The 17,541-nt window shown below is 39.2% G+C and overlaps 1 protein-coding gene across 4 annotated transcripts in view; it reads left to right on the top strand.

The window, feature by feature from the left end:
• HPS5 (HPS5 biogenesis of lysosomal organelles complex 2 subunit 2) overlaps nt 1-17,541 on the top strand; it is a 37,099-nt gene that overhangs the window by 11,956 nt on the left and 7,602 nt on the right. For all 4 annotated transcript variants that reach the window (XM_063117188.1, XM_063117190.1, XM_063117191.1 and 1 more), the window contains 9 exons: nt 984-1,143; nt 4,748-4,871; nt 8,556-8,708; nt 9,263-9,334; nt 10,480-11,126; nt 12,688-12,808; nt 13,268-13,423; nt 14,744-14,863; nt 16,509-16,622. In XM_063117188.1, coding sequence (XP_062973258.1) covers nt 984-1,143; nt 4,748-4,871; nt 8,556-8,708; nt 9,263-9,334; nt 10,480-11,126; nt 12,688-12,808; nt 13,268-13,423; nt 14,744-14,863; nt 16,509-16,622 — 1,667 coding nt within the window. The remainder of the gene's footprint in view (nt 1-983; nt 1,144-4,747; nt 4,872-8,555; nt 8,709-9,262; nt 9,335-10,479; nt 11,127-12,687; nt 12,809-13,267; nt 13,424-14,743; nt 14,864-16,508; nt 16,623-17,541) is intronic.

Raw genomic sequence — 17,541 nt, forward strand, 5'->3', positions numbered from 1 at the left:
CACCCTCCCACCCATGTTCTCCAGCAACTGGTGTACATAGGCATACTGTCTCTGATACTGGAGGTAACACATAGTCACCAGGACTAGTAGTCGTTGATAGTCTTATCCTCCATGGATTTGTCCATGAATCCCCTTTAAAGTTATTCAAATTAGTCACCCTCACTGCACCTTGCAGAAGTGAATTTCATAGTTCAACTATGTGGTGTGTGAAGATGTATGCCAGATTTGATGGTACAATAATGTGGTACAGAGAGTATTTATAATACAATGAATATTAAAGTATTGAACATTTTCTTTCTGTAAAACTGCTTCTACCTTTTAAAAATACAATTGAAGCCATGGATGCAATTAAAAACGGTATGTTTTATCTTCATACTCATAAGAACATAGTCAGATCCAGCATGGCTCTTATGTTCATGTAGCGTTTTTAATAGCATCCATTCCATTCTCACAGTGGACAGCCAGCCACTGTGTCCACTGTGTTTTCTCATCATGCAAATATTACTATACTCTTGGGCTCCAGAAATAGCTAAGAGCATATTCCATCTCCAGCTATGCACATAATATTCATTTATTTAAATTGGAAAGTTTAAATACGAACCTTTTCACATTGAAATCAGTGGGCCTTAAAACAACCTGGCTTTGGCTAAATCTAAAGATCAGTATTTTGACATACACTGCGTTTTAGATGTTGATATATAAAGACTGGGCATTAAAGTTTGGTGTAGTGGTTAGAGTGTTGGACTGGGAGCTGGGAGATCCAGGTTCTAGTCCCCACTCAGCCATAGAAGTTCACTAGGTGACTTTGGGCCAGTCTCAGACTCTCAACCCAATCTACCTCACAGGGCTGATGTTGGGAGGGTAAAACAGAGAGGAGGAGAATTATGTATACTGTCCTGGGTTCCTTGGAAGAAAAAAGGCAGGTATAAATGCAATAAATAAAAAAAAAATCAAGTAAAGCTTATATTATGCTTTCTTAATAGGAAAGTTTCAACATACTGGATTCTGGAATTTATCGTGTTATTAGTCGAAGAGGCAGCCAGTCTGATGAAGATTCTTGCTCCTTACATAGCCAAACCCTATCAGAAGATGAAAGATTGAAAGAATTTCATACACACCAGGAAGAAGAGCAGCTGGAACTTGGTAATGTAAATGTTTGTTAAATACTTTTATCTGCATACAGTAAATAGCTAGGCATTTACTGTAGACTCTGAAAGTAAAGTTGGTGCTAATTCCAGTCATACGTTACCGTTAGGAGCTTCTACAAACTTCTATTGCTTCTGTTGCAACAGTTCTGAATGCTAGTTTCATGGGTGTTTTTTCATAATGTGATATAATTAAAATGTTGTATCTCTTTGTCATTTAAGTAATAGATGCCATATTTCTTAGATGTTCTGGTAATTTGCATGTAAGACATGACTTCTCGATGCCAGCTATTTTCAATATTGGCTTCTTTCCATAAAAGTGAACTACCTAAGTATATGAAGTCCCTTGTTAATTTGAACTAAAAATCCATCCAGAACAGTAAGCAAACAGTTGTTTGACAGTTATTTTATTTTATTTATTTATTTATTACATTTCTATACCGCCCAATAGCTGGAGCTCTCTGGGGGGTTCACAAAAATGTTATGAGAAGTAAACAATTGCTTCCCAGTTTGGCGTGAGGATGCATCCAACAATGGGTTTCCTATACAATCTCCTGTTTGTATATCACCAACAGGGCATCACCCCCTCCCCCCCAAAGCACAGTATACAATATCCCCATGTCAAGAAATTTGACTGTGACTCAACTATTCTTGCAATGAATATTCCCCTTGAACAGCTGTAGTTCAAACTTAGATGGCAGAAATTAAAATGTTCTGATTGTTTCTTGTACCAAGAACACTGATCTAATTCTAGTGGAACAAAGGATTTTATTAAAGGAGCACTGCATCTTTTTAAGAAAATAAGGAGAACTATGCTGTATCAGCCCAAAAGCCTCTCTAGTCCAACCTACTGTTCCCACAAAGGTCTATAGGAACCACAGAAGAAGATCATGAGCTCAGTAGCACACTTCTGCTCATGGTCCCCAGCAACTAGAATACAGATGCATACCGCCTCTTATTCTTGAGTTGATATATAGCCACCATGACTAGTAACCATTGGTAGCTTTATCTTCCATGAATTGGTCTAGTTGCCTTTTAAAGCTGTTGAAGTTGGTGGCTATCACTACATTTGTGGTAGCAAATCCCATAATTTCATTTTGTGCTGTGTGAAGAAGTGCATCCTTTTATCTGTCCTAAATCTCTCACTATTCATCTTCATGTGATCACCCCAGGTTCTACGCTTATGAAAGAGGGAGAAAAAATTCTCTCTGTGTTGTTCCCCCACACCATGCATAATTTTATACACCTCTGTCATGTCTCCCTTAGTAACTTTTGTCTAAACTAAAGAGTCTCAAATATTGTAACCTTTCCTCATAGAGGAGTTGTTCCAGTCATTTGACAATTTTGGATGTCCTTTTCTGCCAGCCATAAAATATCCTTTTTGGGGTGCATTAACCAGAAATGTATGCAGCATTCAAAGTGTGGTCACGGTATAAATTTGCATAAGGGCAATTTCCCCCCAGTTTTCTTCCTGATGACCCCCAACATGGAATTTGCCTTTTTCACAGCAGTTGCACAATGGGCCAACATTTTTATCAAACTATACCACAAACTTAAGACACCTTTCTTAGTCCCAGCCAGCTTAGATCCCACGCAGCGTAGATGTGAAGTTAGGAGTTTTGCCGCAGTGTGCATCACCTTACACTTGCTTACACTGAATCACATTTGCAATTTTAATGCCCAGTCCCCACCAGTTCAGAGAGATCTTTCTGGAGCTGTTTGCAATGCCTTTTTGCTTTAACCACCCGAAATTACTTGAAGTGATCAGCAAACATGACCACCCCACTGCTCAGTCCTAATTCCAGTTCATTCATGAACAGGTTAAAAACCATTGGTCCCAATGCAGATCCTTGAGAGACCCCTATTGTTTACATCCCTCCATTGGGGAACTGACCGTTTATTCCTATTCGCTATTTTCTGTTTTTTAACCAGTTCCTGATCCATAAGAGTACATCCTCTTTCCCTACAACTATTAAGTTTTTATTGGTGTTATTGCAAAGTAGTGGATTCCATATAGTATGTTTTTAATTTGTGTGTACAAATTTGATAAACTATTTTGTGCCCTTGTTTGAACGTTACCAAACTGGCTGATAATTTCAAACTGTACACTTCACATGTTTCTGTATAAGACTACATATAAGCTTCATTTGGTCCTACTTCCTGGTAATATTTTTAATGAATGGTTCTTTCTCTTCTTTGAATGTGCCCTTTTGTTTTCATTAACATAAATAGCCAATATCTTTAAATTGCTATCATTTCCCTTTGAACAAACACAAAGAGTCTCTTTAAAAGGCTGATCTTTGCCCTAGAGCCATGCAATTTAACTAAATTGCTTTCCTCAAGGTTTGCTTGATGGGGAGAATATAATTCTCTGTGCTTAAGATCAAGAATTAACTGAAGTCATTTAGATTTGTGGGTTTTTTTCTTTTCAAAACTAAGTAAATAGCATAAAGTCACAAATGGTTTTCTGTGTGTGTTTCCCATGATCCTGCTGATCTCATGATCCTGCTAGTGCTTTACTATTATCCTTGGAAGTTTCCATTGCATGGACTTCATTCTTTTAATTCATCATTAAAATGGTCTTTTGCTCAGAAACACAAGAAACTGTCTTATACTAAGTCAAACCCTTGGTCCATCTAGCTAGCAGAGCCCAGGTGGCAGAGTGCTCAGCGAAGTGAACTTTCCGGGGCCTCCAGAAAGTGTGCAATTCCCCCGGCACATTCTTAGTGTGGCCGGGGGAATTGCACACTTTCCAGAGGCTCCAGAAAGCACTTTGCCTTCCACCCCCATGCCAATTACAGCCTTAAAGTCCCTCTTAAAACCTTGTATTAAGGCCATGATTGGCGCGTGTATTTTGTTCAATTGCTAGAGTGGAGGGAGAAAATACACAATTTCCCCAGCCTTGGGGAAATTACGTATTTCCCCTGCTGTGTTATTGGCCGGACCTGTATCCCCTTTGTCCTTTCCATAGTGTTAGGGTGAAAATCTGGACCCATGAGGGCTGAACGTGGGGGTGTCCGCTGCCCTCATTTCACCCCAATGCTACATCTAGCCCAGTATTGCCGACTGAATGGCAGCAATGGTTCTCCAGGGTTTTCAGGCAATAATTTTTACAACCCTTCCTGGAGACAACAGGGATTGAACCCTGCCAAGAATCATGAGCCATAATTCCTCCCTTTTAAAATATCAGTGAAGTTGAGAATAACTGTGAAAACTGCATCTCTAAATTACTCTTGTATAATTTATGGATTCCAGCAAACTGTACTATGTTGGTTAAGAAACCCTTAGATCAAGTTGCATTTTGTTATGAGTGCTTTGAAACTAGGCTAAAAGATTTTCCCAAGTAAACTGACAAATCAAATAGCTTTCCTAAAGAAACAAAATTGCAAAGTCATCTCACATTGGAGGTGCGAAGTGCATGGCCAATTCCCATGTTGTTTGGGAAAAGTGGCAATTATAGTTGGATGGTCTCTGGCATTGTTTTCAACCTGAAGGAGGCGACGGAATACTTGGTGAAGAACATGGCATCTGATCACTCCTGAATGTGTGTTGTCAATTCATTCCATTTTACGACTTTTAAAATTTTTATTTTTGTTTGTTAGACAACGTATCTCATGCTTCTGTGGTGGTCGACACTGATCGGAATGAGCCTTTTCTTCCATTCAGTATTCCATTGTCATTCCGTTCCCCATCTCCTCTCGTCTCCCTTCAGGCTGTCAAGGACAGGTAAAATCATGTGTGAATTCCCTATCCATTACATCACCCTTTTTATTTTGTCAAATCATTTAAACATAAGTTGTTAATCCACGCCTAGTTTTTACAAGCTAGGTAGCAGGGGGCTAAAAGTCTCTTTTCAATTATTAGAAGGACATAGAAGAACAGTGGAACAAGAAATGTTCTTTTCATTTGTCCATGAACCTTCAGCTGGCCACTAATTTTATAGTATGGGTAGTGAATGTGCAAAGAGTGCTGTTGTTTAAATAATGTTCTTTGGCGTATTTGGACTATCATGAGGATAAAAGAAGCCATCGTGACTTCGCTCTCCATCACTGCGTGTGCAACAATTTGTATAATTACCTGCACAGCAGTGTGGCTTGCTGTGTCATCCGAACCCAGCATGTGGTGGGGGTAGCTTCATGTCCACCCTACTGCAAGACGTGGGTTATAGGGCAGGCATGAAGCCTCCCACAGTGCAAGCCGAGTTTGGATGATGCAGCAACCTGTGCTGCCGTGCAGGTAAGTATGCAAATTATAATTGCATGAGCGGGGGAGAAACCCCGATGGCTTCTTTTACCCCTGCGATAGTCCGAACCCAGACTCTTATCAGCATAACACAAACAATCACAGCTGTTGCCAGTTTGGAAAGGTTGATTGCCTAAAGAAAGCTAGAGAGTGTAAAGGACTTGATAGTAAGACTCCATTACCTGGGCCATTGACCAAGAAAGTATCCAAAAAGGTGAGCTTTTACAAACAATAGAAGCAAACAGTTTGTGCAACAGCCAAATAAGCCCACTCATGATGCAGAACATGATCAAACCATTCTTGAGGCATGGATTCATGATCAGGACAGCAGATTTGAAGTGGGATTGAAGCCATACGTCAGTAGACATGCTAAGTTGAAGGACCTCACTCCAGACGGTGCCAAATATTTGTTGCTTCAAAGTTCACATCTGAGAACTTTGGGAACCAAAATTCCTCAGGATATATCATCTCTGCAGAAGAATTTTTTCAGCGATGAGTTTCAACGCCAGTAAGAAAAAAAGCATCACTATGTAAGGCCAGAAGAGCCATATAATTTCACGTGGTAGAACCAGGTGAGTGTCTGTCTGTTTCAGCAAAGGAAAACTGGCCACAGACCTGCCAAATAAAATAATACTGAATTTTTAAAAACATTGAGAGGAGCGAATGGAATGCAATGGGGGCTTTTCTGATGATTCCGCCGCCACCCCAGCCATTGTGCCCCCAAAAGCTGCTCCTGATTGTCGAGGGTGTAGGGTGGGGTAACTGGAAGAATTTAGTAGGGTTGCCTTCTGCAAGTGCATGTGCATTTCCAGTCATGCAAGATACCTTTTGAGTCCAAGTCTTACTATTCAGATGCCAAGAAAGAAGCAATCAACATTGCATAGAAAATGAATAGATCTTATAAAGAAATCAGATGTGAAACGTTCCTCTCAAACATTATTCGCGCTTGGCCCAAATAAGGATGCTGCATTTTAAAATTTTGAAGAATGGGAACCATCATAATGGAACTCATAATAGTTAGTTTCAGGTTTGTTGTGAGGGCAAACAAATTGGAGTGCTTTTTATGTGCATTGTTAAAAAACCCTCTGCTTTCTAAATGAAAAGAGTGCTTTCATATAATACGATTTGAACTTTCTCCATGTGTCTTGGTATAGATATATCTTATCTGTATATTAATTATTAGTTAAGTATGTTTGCATATATGCAGTCTTATGTCCTTGAGTTTGAGTTCAGTATAACACACCTTTAACTGCTCTATAATTCCTTTCTGTTCTGATTAAAATAGGCTAGAAGAGCAACTGGGACCAAGAAACTGTCCCTCTTTGAGAATGCCAGCAGATAGATAGACCCAAATAACTGCTGGCTTCTATATTTTAAAAGGGGAATTAGTCATTGGGATGGTTTGCATGATTAAATATACCACAACGTTTTATTTAAGTCATGGTAGATTGTGGCCATTTTGAATATTTAAGCTGCAGCTTATCGTGTCATCCGAACCTGGGCGGTGTGGGTTGTTCTAGGGTTATGTGAAGGTTGTTTAACACTTGCACAACCCACGCCACCCAGGTTCAGGCGACACAACAAGCCATGACTGCAGCTTCAATATTCAAAAAGCACCTGGCATGTACCACAGTCTACCATGGCTTAAACAAGCCACAGTGGGACATGGTGACCGTGTGAGCTGAGTCATTGTTTCTTTGTTCCCGTAGTCCTTGGTGCAACTTGATAAATGTTTTGCGCTTAGTAAAATCTAATCTAGTGAGGTCTGCAATAATGTCATAAGCATGTCATTCTAAGGGGCTGGTCACACAACATGCTAACCCACACTCATTGGTTGAGTGTGGATTGTTTTGATCTGTGGGTTAGCATGTTGTCTGAATGCTTGTTAACCATGCAGTGTGGCTTATTTTCTTGAAAAAAACAGCTCAAGAACCCATGGTTTGTTGTTGGGTTGTTCAGGATGGTTCACGAGCCACCCTGGCTGCGTTCAGACAACATGCTAAGCTACTCTGTGGAAAATGCTGTGTTCAAACAACCTGATAACTCACAGTTCAACAAACAACCCTGAGCCTCTTAAGTGTGAGTTAGCGTGTTGTGTGAACAGCCCCTAAGGCTATTACAAAATGCAGACTATGGGCTTTTCCATCATGCCCAGTCTTTTCTCTCTTCTCCTCCCCACTCCATCCTTTGAATTGCTTAACAATGGACATGAAGAAGAGTTCTGGGAATTTGAAAGTTTACTTTGGGTAGTATCCAAGAGGGGCACATGCGCATATGGCCAGTCCTGGTCGATGCACTCCAGATGCACTCCCAGCCCCGCCAGCCCAGGTCTATGTGCAGCTGTGATATAGTGGTTCTGAGGGCAAGCCCCCACGTCAGTGAAAATGCTGGTTTCTGGAATGGGCAGATCACAGGTCATGCACACATGGCCCCAGTCGGCTACTACCCAGTGTGCCATTTCAGTTTGTACTAACAAAGGAGTTGTGCTACTGTTATTCTTGTAGGTCCATTTGGGTGGGGGAATGCCATCTACTGGTGATTTTTGCATGTTTGGGAGAATCCAAATCTTACAGCGTGCTTAACTATTATTAAACAAAAAATGACATGTTAATATCAAAAATAGTTTGAGCACTATACAAGCAATACTTCTAATCCTAAATGACTTGTGTCAGCTGCCTGATTCTATTTACTTTTGTTCATTCAAACACAGCCTGAAGTCCTGAGATATGAACAAACTCAATTGGAATTAATGTGATATGTGTTCAGGATTGGAGTGTTCTCATCAGCAGTGTTGGTGGGTGGTATATCACAAAGACCCGGGCTAGTATTTGAATTTTCCATTTTATATCTCAGACATTACCCTAAAAACTCAATTTAAACCCAGCAGCTAATGTGGGCTATTAAACCCTTTAACCATATTTTGTATATTTTTTCCAGTGTTGCTTTGGCTTAACAATCAAAAATTGGAATAGCTCTTGATGTTTTAAAATCCCTTCTTATGCAGACCAAACTATCACCTTCTTAATCAGCTTTATATATCTGAAGAATGCATGTGAAACCTCATGCCAATAATAAACTCTTGAAGTGCCACACAGCATCTTTTGTGTGCATTAATCTAGTGTCCTATCCTTGTTGGTGATCATACAAAATTTTATATTTGATGTCTAGTGTGTCTAGTTTTGTACGCAAGACCACAGAGAAGATTGAAAAAATTGGTACTCTTCATGTGAATTCTGATAGAATGAGGCAAGATATGAAAATTGAAGAAGAACCACTACCAGAAGTGAGTGCTAGTATTGTAGCACAGTGTCCGGAAGAAGAGTGAGTACAAGCTAACTTTAGTGTGTAAAATCCCTTTCCTTTCAATAGGATAATGAGACAGGAAAAGTACTGTTTTACCATTGGACTATGAGGGCTTTTACTTTGGGTTTTATGTTTGTTGTGGTTCTCGTCATGTAAATGCATGCCTAAAGAGCCCATTAACATTAACATGATGCAATGCTATCAAAATCCAACTTGGCTATTGGGAAGGGCACTGGAATCCAGGCATGTATTAAAATATAGATGTGGAGCACCAAACTTACAAAAGACAGAGAGACAGACAATTGTTAACAGAAATATAAGTACACTCATGTCTAGAACTCCTGAGAATGCATGGCCATCATTTTGTAAGTAAGACTACAAAATTCTATGAGTGTTGAAAACTCAGTAAACAAAGCCAGTGAAGTGAGAGAACTGAAATGCTTCGCTGCTTATAATGATTAATTTTATAGATTCTGCAGAAATTTTAAACAAAGCATGGGAGTGAGGTGTGGGTGGAAGGATTTTTTAAAAAAATCTTCCCATTTGTTAAAATTAATTTGGTATCTTTTAAGGGTTGAGCTACAAAGCCAGCCTCCAGAAGAAGACCACCTTAAAGAACTCAGGGCAGCAACTACAGAGACTCTGTAAGTAAGACATCAAGTGTTCTGGGGATAATATGGAATGCTCAGAGACGCATTTATGCCACCCAAGCTTCTTTGAGGAAGGTCAGGCTAAATGTAATACATTTGTAGAATATCCTAGGATGGATCCAGACATGTTCTTCCATTCATAGAAGGGAACTCCAGTCTTTCTGAGGTTCTCACAGTATTCTAGAGGGTCTTTCAACGCTCCAGGGCAGATTTGGGGGGTGGGGAGGGGTAGAGGGTCTGCAAGGAAAAGGAGGAATTGATGAAAATCTCCTCACCCCCACCACCCTTCCTCCAGGAGATGTGTCATGTGAGCTCCCAGCAAGTTTGGATCCAGCCAATTGTATACAAATAAAGGAAATCTTTTTTAAACAGTGTACTAGGTCAGTGGTTCCCAATTGGTGATCTGTGGACCCCAGGGGGTCCATGTAACCCACCCAGGGGGTCCGTGGCACCATTCACATATTCACCATTCATTTCTGGAGTCCACTGACTTTGTGAACAAATATTTTTGACATTTTGTTATATAAAGAACAAGAATAGAAATCGGCTCGATGTTGATCCAGATTTGAGATGAAAAGTAGGAAATATTGAACCGGATGTGGAAAGGATTGTTCGGGACAAAAAGAGGCATGATTTCTCCCATCACATTTAGGTTTAATAGCTGCTATCAGTTGTAAACTAGATGTTAGTAAAATTAAATTCGTCTTTATATTCCTAACTAAATCATTGTCATTTTTGCGTGGTAATATCACAAATTTTATGGTCTGTTTTTAGTATACCTAAAATCCTTTGCTTATTAGGGGCTACTACTTATTTTCTCCAAAAAATTGCTTTGCACAGGTAACTACCATAGAGATTTTAAAAAATTCAAGTTAGGAGGTCCATGGCTTGGCATTTGAAAAACAAGGGGTCCGCAGTACTTAGCTAATTGGGAACCACTGTACTAAGTAAATACTATGCAAATATTACTACATAAAAAGAAAATCGTGCACCTAGAGAACAGCTTCTTAGTTGGGGCAAACACTTGTGTCGAACTGCAATGTTAGTTCAACAGTATAATTTGTCTGTAGTTTTTTTCAGGTATTTATGAAATTGTAAGTGGAATCAATCTCTCTCTCTCTCTCATTTTCTTTTTACAGGACCAGACTCCAGGATCCACTGGTTTTGTTGCAACCACAGTGCTTGAGGGCGGTTTTACTCGATTGGATTCCATTTCTAGAAGAAGCATTTCAATTCAATGCAGCTTCCATTTTGGATGAAGGCTTATCTCAGATATGTAGAGAGATGCCTTTGCATCCTGAGGAACAGGAAGTTTTTGAAGAAAATGTGGAACCAGATCATCATAATGAACTTGTAGATAAGGAAGAGAGAACAGTTTTAAGAACAAATTGTGAAAATGATGTAAATAAAGAACAGGGAGGAACTGTGGAAGAAAATACTAGGTCAAGTAGCACCAGTCAGGTTGATAAAATACTGTGCAATCAAACTGCTAGGTCAGAGATAGATTTAAACCAATCTATTCAAATTTATCCTCCTTGTTTCATAGCACAAAACATACAAAAGGATCTTGTAGAGCTGACAACTTTATGTTTTGAATCAAACGTATATATGCATTCACAAATAAATGCAGACCAGTGTGTGCAGTCAGAAGCTTTCTGTGCTTCAGCTTGTAGATTCATGAAGGACTATTTTTTTCTACTGGATTTGGAAAGGCTAAAGAAATACATTTTAACCTGTCACAGCAGTCACGCCAAAGTTTGGGAAACATATATGGAAGGACTGAAAGGTAAGTACGGGATAACGGGCTCAAGTTACAGGAAGCCAGATTCCAGCTGGACATCAGAAAAACTTCCTGACTGTTAGAGCAGTATGACAATCAAACCAATTATCTAGGGAGGTTGTGGGCTCTCTCACACTAGAGGCATTCAGGAGGCAGCTGGACGGCCATCTCTTAAGTATGCTTTAAGGTGGATTCCTGCATTCAGCAGGGGATTGGACTCAATGGCCTTATAGGCCTCTTCCAGCTCTACTATTCTATGATTCTGTGCTTCTAATTCAGTGGAACTTGTGTCTAAATATATTAAACTATTATATGTTTATTCAATGACAAATTTGTTGAAAATATTTGGAAGGTTTTCCTATCAATCATCCTGAAATGCGTAAACATTCTTTTTAAAAAACATACAAAAATACAAAGTAAGTCAGTCTGTTGTTCTGTAGTATTTCTAAACTCATTGACATTCCGGTCTTAAAGTTGTTTGAAATTATTCCCTCTTTGCAGGGAGTCACAGGAATTGCAGTTCAGGGAGTGTTGCTAGCAATCTCTTTCAAAGTTCTCTCAGCCCCTAACTTGAATGATAATGTTCAGAATTCCTGGGGGAAAGCCATGACTCTTCAAGTGGTTTAAAACTGATATAATTTTGCAGGGAAGAAGTGGTCATATCTGAAGTTAACTTAACTGTGTAACTGCTTGAAACAAGATTTGAAATGCAACATGTACATTTCAGAAACATCAAATTTCCATTAACATTAGAGCAAATAAGTTGATAAGTAAAAATCTAGGAATGCTGTATTCTTTAAGGAGAAAGAGTGAAGCTGAATTGGGAAAAGCATTCCAAATATTTATAGGCGTTTGATGTCTTTTTGTAGTGCTTATCTTAATTATTTATGAACTAAGATACAGGTTTTGTTTCTGGACATAGCTTCAGTATTAGTTATATTTTTATACACTTATAAAATAATGACTAAGCTATTTCCTGGACTATATCAGTATCTATATACAAATATTAAGTCTACCCACCGATAAAGATAGCAGCTTACAATGAGTGTCATCAATGGATTGTGGCAAAAAAAGCAAGTTTATCAAGGAACAATTAGCATTAGATACTATGACCCTAATCGTATCAAGATGTATTCATTCTTTACACCTGTTTAGATGTAAAATCAGGTTCTAATTGTAACACTAGAGCAGTTAAAACACTTTATATAATTCCAATGCATAACAATAGGTCAAATATAAAGTTTATTTAAAATAATTATTTACTGAGTCAAATTGGGTTGGATCTAGTGTTCCCCAACCCTCCACAGAAGATGTTTGTGGGACATAGGGGACTGTAGGGGGAGGGGGAACTGTGAAGAGTGGAAAAGCTTCACTGAATCAAAAGGAAGGAACCCCCTTCTATGCATGGGAGGCTTTGGCTGGAGCCAACCCATTAACTGAATTTCACTTGTTAATTAATTTGTCTCAAGTGACTTCCTCAGTTTTGCCTTTGCTGCTATGTGAACTTTCTTGCTTAATTTTAATTTTTAATACAGTGGTTTGTAATAAGTGCAATTATTGATTTCAGAACTGACTCTGACTAGCCCAGTCACTATGGCACTGGAAAATGGAGATATGTTTAAAACAATGAAATTGCTAGTTGATCTGGGCCCCTGGGATGCTCCCGTGTTGCTGGCACATGCCCAAAGGTATATACCTTTTGCCTTGTTTGAATGCATCCTATTGAATCCTAGGCCAATGAAGAAGTTCTGCTGATGGAACTGTGTCTGAAAGCAGAACTAGGAGTGGGGGCATGTCTCCTGCAGCCCTTTCTGTGGTTTCAAAATCTGTTTCAGAGGCCTGGGGGACCCTCGAGAGCAGATTTTCAAGGGCTGCATGCGATTGCAGGGGAGAGGAGAGAGGGAGAAAGTCCTGCCGTGTGTTTGTACATTGTTGCATACGGAGAAGGAATTGCCACCATCCTTTTTTTATTCTTATAATTTAGATTCAAGCAGGACTCACTATTTTTGTGATAACCACAACATTTATATCAGCAATATTGGTTTGGTTTAAATGGGTAAATTGGTATCATACTACTAAATGAATTATAGTTCTGAGAAGAATTGTGTTTTAATTGTGTCTTCTGTGTCATTTCTTGTTCTGTATAGGCTTTATGAAAGATTTGGAGAAACTTCTCTGAGGCTCCTGATCAAGTTCTATCCCTCTATTTTGCCATCAGACATCAAACAAATTTGTAAAAGCAATCCTGAGCATTTTCTAGCATATTTAGACAGTCTAATCAAATCAAAGGCTGAAGATGAACGGTACATATTCTGCTGTCTTTCTTTGGGGATGGGAGGTAAAGGATGGGATGCAGGGAATTGCTAATGAAAATATTTGTCCCTTAATTAATTTTGTCCTTTTAGAGGAAAGAAAAGCTTTGAGTTGGGTAGTAATAATTAGCAGAAAAGCTATATACATTAGAGTTAAGGCCTAGCTATTTGGCAACTCCTTAATAACACTAAGCTTAATAACATTAAATATTTGCCTCTATTTTGTTGCATCCTAATTATTGGGTTAGATTTTTTTTAAAAAAGTCAACACTACTGAAATAATATTTAAATGTAAACTAAAACTAGTTCCAGTTGATTGGAAGTTGTAAGTACTCCCTTTTTTTGCCAATACGCATGTTAGAAAAATTGTGGATTACAACCCAATTAAATCAAATAAAAGTCGTCCGGATGCAGTTTCAAAAGGAAAGTTTTATTTTCCACCTCAGGTACCAAAAATCTCTTTGCACAAAGGTCCCTTTCCCTTGCCAATGTAAAGGAAAAAGGCCTGGAACAGAAGTTTACGTTTCATTTTATACAGGGGGAAACATTGTACACAAATAATTGGTTGCTAGCTCAAATTGTCACAGCTGATCCTCCTCCCTGTTTTCTTGACATGCCCAGATGGGGGGAGACCCTGTTGACCTTGCAAAACACTATTATCATATGATTCCCTTAGTAATGAATCCTGGGACATTCCTGTCACGTATACCGTTGTCTCTAACTAATCCCTGTCCACCACTCCCTCCCTGGTTCCCCCCCTTCGCAATGCCCCTGGGACTTTCTTGTCCCACCTTGCCTACGTGGCAGAAACTTTCCCGCTTTACCTTCCCTTCCCAAACTCCCGCCGGAGCATGTGTAAAGGAAGGTGAAGAAGAAGCCCCCAGCCCTCAAGATGGCGCTTGACATTCCTTTCGATGGGTGAGCTTTCCACCTCTTATTTCTCTCCCTGGTTTCCCGCTGAGCTGTGGGGAAAGGAAATAAGGGGGGGGGGTGTATGCCAGCTGCGCAAGTAAGCGCCTGGCGATTTAACCAGCGGCTAGGGCTCGTCCTTTACACCTGAGTAAGCGACCTTACCCAAATAGGTAAATTAGACTTTCCTACCTGGGAGTAGAAGGTCTATTCTACTTGTCTAAATCACTTAGAAATCACCCAAGGATGGCATTTTGGGAAAGGGAAATGAGGGATCTTGGAAGGAGGGGAGAGAAGAGATGGGAGAAGGGAGTAGTGGAAAATCAGTTATTTTTCCATAACACTCATACATTTCAAATTTGTTACAATTGGAATAATTCTTTACTAACAATCTATTTCTAGGCTTTCTTTCCTTAGATCTCTTCTCCATCCTGAATCATTACGATTAGATTGGCTATGTTTGGCAGTTACTCATGATGCCCCCCAGAAAGCAAGTACAATGGATGCTGAAGGAAATCCACGGTATGAGTTGCAGTTATCCAGGCGTGTTGTTTGTACACATCTCCTGAAATATTTCTTTTAGGACTTAACATTTGATTATCTGGTTCAGATGATAAAACCCTGAGGCAGGATACGCATGAGCTTCAGGGAAAACAAAACCAGGAAGTTGCAGTTAACCATGGCTTACATACAAACTCAGAACTATGCTTAATAGCTTCCATATTTATTTAGTTATTTAAAATATTTCTCTACTACTAGTAGAGTTCTGTAGTAGTTTTCAACAATTAAAATAATAAAACCAGCAATTAAAGATGTAATACAAACTGAAAGCAGTACAGTAATGAAAATAAACCAATGGAGTGGTTAATTCCTAAAAATCAACTGAAACAACAGTTTTTACTTGTCTGAGGAAAGCAGGAAAGAGGCTGTTTGAATTTCCCTAGAAAGGACGTTCCATTAGTATTGGGGTTCCTATAGGAAAGCCCTTCTTTTGGTAAATGCTAATAGTCCCTCTCCCTTTCCCATGCTGATCTGTCTTCCGTGATCCTCTGTTACGTGCATCAGTTTGGAATCTGCTTCCTTCTTTTCCATCTTGTTGTGCTATAGCCCAAAGTGCAAAGTGCTGTAACTTTGCAATAAGGACTCCAGCAGCTATCACCGGTGATCCTAACTGAAACTAGAAAGCCATGAGCATATAATATTCTCGTATAGCCAATGGCTACCATCATTTAAAGTTAACTTCTGAATCCTGGCTTGTTTGGAATCTATTGGGTTAGATCCATTTTCTTCACCCATGAGAGCATTTCCTGCACAGAGTTCCATCCAGAACATTCCTGCCTGCAGAAAGGCAGTGGGAGATGATTTCTGCTGATTTCCCCCAACCCTCTGGAGCACCCAGCACCACCTCTGCCACTGTTCTGGAGAGTTCCTCAACCTTCCAGAGCAGTTGGTGTGTGTGTGTGTGTGTGTGTGTGTGTGTGTGTGTGTGTGTAGGGGATTTCATTTGACAAAAATTGCCTCTATTTGACAAGATTCCTCTACAGCAGCCTCCCTTGGAGCCTGCCGGCCGTGTGAAGCAGATTCTGGATACAACACATTAACAGTAGTGCCCAGTTTAGATGTAGTGGAATGCTGTGGTTATTGGTGACTTCCTGGTTTGTTTGCTTGCTTGTGTGAAGAGAGAAACAAAGAGGCTGCATGTGGATGCACAAAGCTCATGCATATCCTAGTTTATTAAACTAGAATTAGATTGTCTGAATGTGGCTGTTCAGTCATGATGTTGCCCTAGTGGCAGTTTAGCTTTGTGGGCTAATCCTGATTGAATTGATCCAGAAGGAGTGATAAGTAATTCATTTGAATAGCTTTGCCATGAGTGAGTGTGGACTGATGGGGGGATAGTTCTTTATTTGCTTTTAAAATAACCCCTCAAACAATGATTTTATTTTGAACAGCTCCAAGCAAATTCCCCTTTCCTCCCTTTCTAAATATACTGGGGGTTCTTTACTTTGGCTAGTTAATTTACAACATTATGGGTAGAATTCCTCTTAATATTGCCAGTGGTTTTTTGGATTAGAATTGAAACAGACTTGCATTTTCTAGCAATCCTTCTTTACTCAATGCTTCCAAAAAGTTTTATTTCTCTAACTTTTGACTTTAATATTTTCAGGCCACGTTCACATTTGTTTACTTGGGGATACAACCAACTGATTTTACTATTGCTTAAACTCCCAGCTGACACTGTAACAAAAGGGAAGATGTCTAACATATGCAAAAGCTATGGGTAATGTAGAAGTTCTTAGTAAAATAAAAGTTATGCTTGAAACTTTGTTATCACAAGAGTAGATGTTTTTCCTTCTTGTTTTGTTCCATTTTGTTATACTCTGAACTGTGTGAGCAGACTAGTTATCCAGGATATGTGCTATGCTTGTGCCCAACCATGTTCTTCCTGAATGATCTAACACTAGTGATTTGCTCGTTGGAGTACATATTTGACTTGAGCTTTTAGGTTTGTTGCTTGTCTGCTTCTCCTGCCACCTGTTACAGTACTGAGCAGCAATAATTAATAATGAGGCTATACTTATACTTCATTTAAAGCTTACATGCCTCATCTCTCTACTCTCCCTCCCTCCAGCAAGCTCTCCATGGACTGTGTCTTTATCACAAGTATATCATAAAATAGCAGTGTTGGAGTAGCAGTCATAGCCCAGATGGGGGTAGTATAGTAACATGAAGGTCATGAGTTCTGATGACTGCTAAATAGGAGAACAAGAGAGAAGTGAAATTGGGAATATATTATTGTCTCTGTTTTTCTGCCTTTGTTAAAAACAACTTCTTCTTCTTCATCATCATTATATTATTATTATTATCATCATCATCATCATCATCATTATCATCATCCAGATGGAGGTTGAGTAGCTGATTAGTTTTAAGAAATGAATGTTTACCTATTACGAGCACAATCCTGAAAATGTTAGATGTTCATAAGTTCCTTATAAATCTTGGATTTAAGTGCACAGATATGAATTTGGGTTCTTTTAATTTCAGTTGGCCCCAACATTCTCTACCTTCTTATGCTAATTTCCTAATTACACTTTTTAAAAAGTTGAATACAGAGAAATCTTTTAAAGGCCAATAGCAGACAGCCATGAAAGTACATAATACATTCACAAGCCACCAAACTATAAGGAATATGTTTATTG

This window comes from Elgaria multicarinata, chromosome 2 (assembly GCF_023053635.1).
Source record: "Elgaria multicarinata webbii isolate HBS135686 ecotype San Diego chromosome 2, rElgMul1.1.pri, whole genome shotgun sequence".
Classification (NCBI taxonomy): Eukaryota; Metazoa; Chordata; class Lepidosauria; order Squamata; family Anguidae; genus Elgaria; species Elgaria multicarinata.